Source organism: Malania oleifera, chromosome 4, assembly GCF_029873635.1.
Source record: "Malania oleifera isolate guangnan ecotype guangnan chromosome 4, ASM2987363v1, whole genome shotgun sequence".
Taxonomy (NCBI): domain Eukaryota; kingdom Viridiplantae; phylum Streptophyta; class Magnoliopsida; order Santalales; family Ximeniaceae; genus Malania; species Malania oleifera.
Genome location: NC_080420.1, coordinates 92,364,087 through 92,370,870, shown reverse-complemented (window position 1 = coordinate 92,370,870; position 6,784 = coordinate 92,364,087). Strand labels below are relative to the sequence as shown.

Genomic DNA, 6,784 nt, shown 5'->3' with positions numbered 1-6,784 from the left:
CTAAGCATGATTCACTCAAGCACAACCTCAAGTGGTGTTTAGGAATATGAATTCAGGTGTGAATTGAATTTGGATTGGAGGGTCACTTTGAACTACCAGGATTCATTTTTCTCAGGATGATTAAGCTTAAATCTCATATTCCTCCAATGCATTATAGAAAAAATAAGGAGAATGTTGTAATGTCATGCACATCATGCCATTCATCCTTATGAAAAATATTCCATTAAAAATACTCGCACCATCTTGCAGAGAAGCCAGGATTAGCAGAACTTGAAGTACATTTATTCGTAACACTATTATAGAGAGCAATTGGAAATTAATCTGCTGCGAAAGCAGGAGTTACCTTCCCTAAGCACTTGACATCTAAACCCTAAACCCTCCCTGGTAGCCGAGCTGTTTGGTTAATTGCTGCTGTTCCTGGGCAATGGGAGTCGTAGGAAATGCATGAAGGATGGAGTTGGCAGTCATACGTTGCAGGCGCATGGTGGCTCAAGAGGCTTCTTGCAATCAACGGTGGTTTTCGTTGCCAACTCCAAGGATGCTTGTTTCTCAACCGTCGGATACCAATTTGCAGTCTTTGCATCTGTGCTCTCTCCGCCCTTCTTTGAATCCTTGTATATGATGTATAGGATCATTTGAGCAATTCCGAAGAGAAATCCGAATACATTTGGCACCTACACGTCCATCCAATTTTGCACCAAATATTCTTTCATATATGCGTGCCGCGTTTGGTAGAAAGTAAAAAGAGCAAAGAAACAGGAGGAAAAATAAACAGCCCTTTTTTCTAAAATCCCATTTGAAACTTGAAAAATATTAAGAAAAGAAAATAAAAATATATCAAAAAAACTATTGTTATTATTATTTTTCATTTGGGTTGATTACGGAAAGGAAAAGAAAATTAAAAATTAAACAAATCTATATTAAATAAAAATTTGATTTTATACATCATTAATATTTATTTATTTATTTTCTTAATTTTAGTTAAATTGGGACAAATTTTTATTTTTAATGACTATTTGATATGAATAAAAAGTACAACGAAAAATTAATATGTTGTGCAGCTAATATTAAAAAAAGTCAATATATATGTTTTTAACACAATAGCTGCTTAATGGCGCAAGAATTTAAAGTAATAAGCATTGTTATTTCCTTTTTTACTTACTGCAATATAGAAGTCCTTTATAAAGAGTCCATGGAAGAACCACATAGTAGCACAGAGAGTGAGGAAAAAGGATAGATAGAATGGCATGTACTCAACACTCCTGGTCCTTATCACCTGACTCTGCAAAAGGATCAAATAGATGTTCTTGGTCACCAGTATGTTATCAAACACATTCTAGGTCGAGGGTGCAGAAATTGAAGGCCAAGTTTCTCATTTTTATTTTATTTTATTTTATTTCAGATTCGCGGCAGCCCATGGCCAGTTCATTGGGAAGCTCATTGTTACTGTATTGCGACGGAAATAATTCATTTTTCATCCCTTACCTTTTAACGACCTGTCCACAATATAATTAGAACTAGCTAATTGATATCTTTAGTATGGAAACATCCTAGTCTAATGGCATATTTGGTTAGCGGACGGGATAGAATTGAACAGGGAAGGAATAGAATGAAAATTTTAATGGAAAGTATTATGAAATCAAGTGAAAAATTCAATTCCATTCCTCCCAGACACCTGCCCATCTGACCATTTTTGTTTCATTTCAGAGTTTGTTTTTCGTTTTCAATGTATCAAACATGGTGCAAGATTTAAACTAAAAGAGAAATGTGTGGTTATGTAACTGAGTGAGTGGTAATGAATAAACCAGCTACCATAATGCTGAGAGGAGAAATGAAGACAGCAAGGCAAATGGAAGCGCATATCCATCCCACCACCATTACGCGCTTAAATCCGGAAGTGAGGAAGAAGGTGAGGAGCAAGATCAAACCATACATCCCAAAGTTGGCTCCTACCAGCCACCATGTAAATATCTGCACACAACCCTCCACCATTAATTAATTAATTACCTCCAATTAATTCCAAACCCCACCATATATTATTATGATTAAAATATTAACTGAAACTTTTATGTGGAGAGAGAGAGAGAGAGGAGACCTTTTCTTTCTTTGGTGCATAAATGAGGTAAATGATTAGGTAAGCAGTCTCTATAGCGCATCCAATGCTGTTAATGCTCATAATCAAGGGAGCATTTGTTTTGAGGAAAGAATAATAGAGTAACAACATTGCACTGAACAGTGCCACCACATATGGAATGGATTGAAACCCTTCTGTAGATTTCTTTTTATAAATCCTGTAGAAAGTTGGCCTGATGACAAACAAACACATGCATATGCACATGCATGTGCATACAGAGAATTGAAGCTTCATTAGGAAGAGTCCAAGATCGAAAAACACTTTTAACATGTAAGTGAAACTTGTAAGAGGAAATGAATGTGAAAGTTAAAGAGACTCACACTGGTGCTAAGAACACCAAGAAGGATACGATATTACCTATTATAAGAGTAAGAAAGCGACGAAGGTATAGGTCAGAGAAATAAAACACAAAAGAAATAACTGAAGGTGTGCATGCATGCATGCACTTTTCATATGCTAGCTCCAACTTAGTTTTATTTTATTTCTTTTAGTATGCAGAAAACTTTTCTTGAACAATGGAAAATGGATGTTTACATATATCAAAACAGAAAGAGGCTCAGTATATAGAATAATGAAACGCAAAAGGAAAGCTCTGCGTTTGCATATATTAATAATACCCAAGAGGCCGAAAATGAAACCCAGAATTTCAGTGGAGAGGAAGGCCATTTTTTCTTTTGTTAATTGCGCACGTAGATTGTTTCTGAGGGGAGGCGGAGCAGATAGCCTCGTGCAAGAGATAGATGAGCTGATCACGCCTCTCCTCCTCTCCATCACAGCCCTCGTTTATATAAGCACCAGAAAGCTGCAGGAGTTAGGTTTAAACTTAATCTTGCATTGGCGTGCATGGCTTTAATTCAATTCGTTTACTTAGGTTTAAAAATATAGTCTAATCAAATCTTAATTAATTAATATATGCATGTTACTGCATGGGCATGGGCATGCATGCATTGGGGGGGGGGGGGGGGTTGTTGACGTCACTTGGATCGACTACCTAATTTTGTGTTTTGGGTGAGTTAAGACCTAAACTTGGATCTAACTTAATGTTGGAGCGTAGAAATGGAAGTGGCATATGTCAATGGATCTCTCTCCTAGTCCTAGTCCTAGTCCTAGACCTAGTCCTAGCTAATGATATTTCTGTTGGCCAAACTGGTAATTGGATAATATCAACACTGCTACTCCTTCAAGAGATACTAATTTGAAGATTATTTAATTAAGTAAAAAAAATGACATACTCAAGATGCCAATCAAAAATTTATTCTACTACTTTTCTCTTCATAAGTACTTCGGTAATATAATCATGAAAAAATAATAGTATGTCAAATATGAGTTATACATATACTGTATTTTCAAATTTTAATTTACTAAAAAAGAGAGAAACATGAATTCACAAGATATAATAACATTTTATTAATTACACTCTAAAGACATTGGTATTACAATGTTTTTTACAGTACATGTACAAAAATTAAAATAATAAATAACTAGTTTACTTGTTGCTATGAATATAAAGCAAAGAAAATAAATAACTAGTTTACTTCTATGGAATCTCTATCAAATTCTACTCAATGCAGCTTGCTTTCATGTGAACTAATTCACCTTTTTTTTTTTTTTATGATCCGGGGACTTCAGCTACCATCGTGCCACTTTGAACACATATATAAGATAAAATCCAACAACATCCCTTGATTTTGTCAAATATGATACTCCTTCCCACTCTTGAGTTTTTGAAAACTATCAAAAACTTACTTGAAGTTTTGAGAAGGTTTGATGAAACCACCACACTTGTAAAGTAGTGAGTGTTTTCCATTTATATTGAATTACAACTTGCATGAAATAATTACATATCAATTAGAGGACAAATAAATGGAAAGTATATACAAAAAAATATCTTAGAATTAAGGGTCAGTTATGTCACATATGGCAAGCCTTAGATTAAGGCAAAGTTTCCCCAACAACCCCCGTAAGCTAAGTGTCAGATGGGAACGAACGTGAAGCTTGGATCAGATAAATTCAAAAAGTGGCTGAGGAACACTTTTTGTGAAGATGTTAGCAACTTGTAGGTGAGAGGGCACATACTACGTGTGAAGTTTGCAAGCGGCAGTAAGTTCTCGAAGGAAATGATAGTCTAATTCAACATGCTTGATCTGCTTGTGAGAAATTGGGTTGGAGCTAAAAAAAATGGCACTTTTCTTGTCGCATAAGAGAAGAGGCCACTGTGGAATAAAAACGTGGAGGTTATGAAGGAGATGTGAAAGCCAAAGAAGTTTGGCTGCAGTGTGCGCAAGAGCATGATACTTAGATTCATAGCTGGAACGAGATACAACAGGTTGCCTCTTAGCACTCCAAGAAACCAAATTGTCGCTAAGATAAATAGAGTAGCCAGAGGTAGAACGACGAGTGTTAGGATAGTCTGGCTAGTCAGCATCAGAGTAAGCAACTAGAGCACCAGGAGTAGCAGATGGGCGAAATGTAAGGCCAAAATGGAGGGTGCCCTTGACATAGCGAAGAGTACGCTTAACAGAAAGAAAATAATCTTCAATTGGAGAATGCATAAATTGACTAACAGAGTTGACAACATGAGTAATGTTAGGGCGCGTGATGGTAAAGTATTGGAGTGCACCAATGAGAGACTTGTAAAGAGTGGGATCCGAAAATAGAGGACCATCAGTAGACAAATGCTGGGAAACAACCATGGGAGTATGGACAGATTTGCTATCAAGTTACTGAAGTTGAGTAAGAATATCCTGTGCATATTTCAGCTGATTGATAAAAAGACCATCTGTAGTTGGCGAAGCTTTAAGGCCAAGAAAGTAACTGAGAGGACCCAAATCCTTAGTGGCGAACACAAAATTGAACTTACAAGTAAAGGTGTTGAGAAGAGATGAGTTGTTGCCAGTAACAATAGTGTCATCAACATAAAGAGGCAAATAGATAATGTTAGATTGCTTATAACAGAAAAATAAAGAAGTGTTAGCACAACCACAAGAGAAACCAAGTTGAATGAGAAAAGACCTGAAGCACTAGAACCTGGCATGAGGAGCTTGCTTGAGACCATAGAGAGCTTTCTGCAACTGACAAAAATGATTAGGGAAGCAAGGATCAATGTAGTCACGAGGCTGTTCCATATAACCATTTTTAGTGAGAGTATCATTGAGGAATGCATTCTTTACACCAAGTTAATGAAGAGGCCATTTGTTGGTCACAACAATAGAAAGCACAACACGGACAGTGGTAGCCTTGGTAGCCTTGATAACAGGACTAAAGTGTTAGTGTAGTTAAGACCAGGTTCCTGTGTATAGCCCTTGGCAACAAGGTGGGCTTTGAGATGGTCAATGGATCCACTAGGTAGATATTTGGCCTGGAACATCCATTGGAGCTCACAATGTTGGTGTTTGCAGGTTGAGGGACCCAAATCTAGGTGCAATTATTTTTTAGGGCTTAAACTTCTTCATCCATGATGGCAAACCAAACAAGATTCTTAGCAGAAGATTTGAATCCTTTAGGCTCAATAGAGACGAGAAGAGCAGAAAGAAGTCTAGAGGATCTGAAGATACCAAGGTTCACCGGATGGTGAGTTTTGAATATACCAACTTTAGCTCGTGTGAGCATAAGGTGAGAACCCAACGGAGATGTAGGAGCAAGAACATGAGGAGTGGTCTGTGTCTCTGTAGGGGGCAAGCTAGAAGCCGGATACGGTGAAGAGGGACCTGAAAAAGAATTAGTAGCCTGCAAAGACTCATCCAATGGGTTAGTACAAATAGCACACGGGGTTGATTCGCATTGAGTAATGTGCGGAGAATGGTGTGTAGGGGAAGATGGAGGGGGGGGGGGTTTGTATGGAGAAGACTGGGTTCTAGAAAGTTGGAAAAATGTAGAGAGGAAAGGGGCTGAGCTTGAGAGGTATCTATGAAAGGGAAATGCTGATTTTCATTAATTTGAGCATGTCAGGTGATATAAAGTCGAGAGGTGATGGGATCAAGGCAACAAAACAAGGGTTAACACGAAAACCAAAGGGATGAAAATTTTCATAATTCGGAGAGGAACCATATAAAAGCTCAAATGGTGACTTACCTCCAAGAAGTGGTGTCGGCAAATAGTTGATGATGTAAGCTACAGTGCTGAAGGTGTCAACCTAGAAGTGAGAAGAAAGGTGAGAGTGGAAAAGAAGGGCTAAGCCTGTCTCAATCACATGGCGGTGTTTTCATTTAGTACAACCATTTTGGGCGGGTGTATATGGATAAGAAAGTTGATGGTGAATGTCAGAGGTATATACGAATATGAGCTTTGAATCAAGTGCTATTAATTTCGGCCTCGCCATCACTTTGAAAAATTTTGATATGAGGAGATGATTGATTTTCCTTAAATTTTTGAAATTGAGTGAAAACATCATAAATGTCATATTTGAATTTCAAAGGGTAAAGCCAAGTGAACCGTGAATAATCATCAATGAAGATAATGTAATAGGTGAATCCTAAATTTGATTTGATGGGGGAAGGGCCCCCATATATTGCAATGAATAAGATCTAACACATGAGACATCCTATGTTCATTACATGGATAAGGCAAGCGATGGTTTTTTGCAAGTTGACATGTACTACACAATGTTGGAGAGGGCAATAGGGATGTAAGATAAAGATGTTCTTGGTTATT

At 37.4% G+C, this 6,784-nt stretch overlaps 1 protein-coding gene across 1 annotated transcript; it reads right to left on the bottom strand.

Annotated features, from left to right (window-relative positions):
• Positions 1–205: 205 nt before the first annotated feature.
• On the bottom strand, positions 206–2,800 carry LOC131152966 (bidirectional sugar transporter NEC1-like). The gene is made up of 6 exons (XM_058104950.1): positions 2,752–2,800; positions 2,455–2,491; positions 2,096–2,306; positions 1,813–1,971; positions 1,163–1,282; positions 206–674 (listed from the first exon to the last, which is right to left on the bottom strand). Exons 1-6 carry the CDS (start codon positions 2,798–2,800, stop codon positions 465–467), a joined length of 786 nt encoding a protein of 261 aa, XP_057960933.1. The 3' UTR covers positions 206–464.
• Positions 2,801–6,784: the final 3,984 nt, after the last annotated feature.

Bases quoted from the DNA above. Each gene is read 5' to 3' on its own strand.
- LOC131152966 (XM_058104950.1), bottom strand. From the start codon at position 2,800: ATGGCCTTCCTCTCCACTGAAATTCTGGGTTTCATTTTCGGCCTCTTG. The intron at 1,972-2,095 runs GTCTCCTCTCTC...GGTTGTGTGCAG, and splicing joins ATGCACCAAAGAAAGAAAAG to ATATTTACATGGTGGCTGGT. The intron at 1,283-1,812 runs GTAGCTGGTTTA...ATCCTTTTGCAG, and splicing joins TTTCTCCTCTCAGCATTATG to AGTCAGGTGATAAGGACCAG.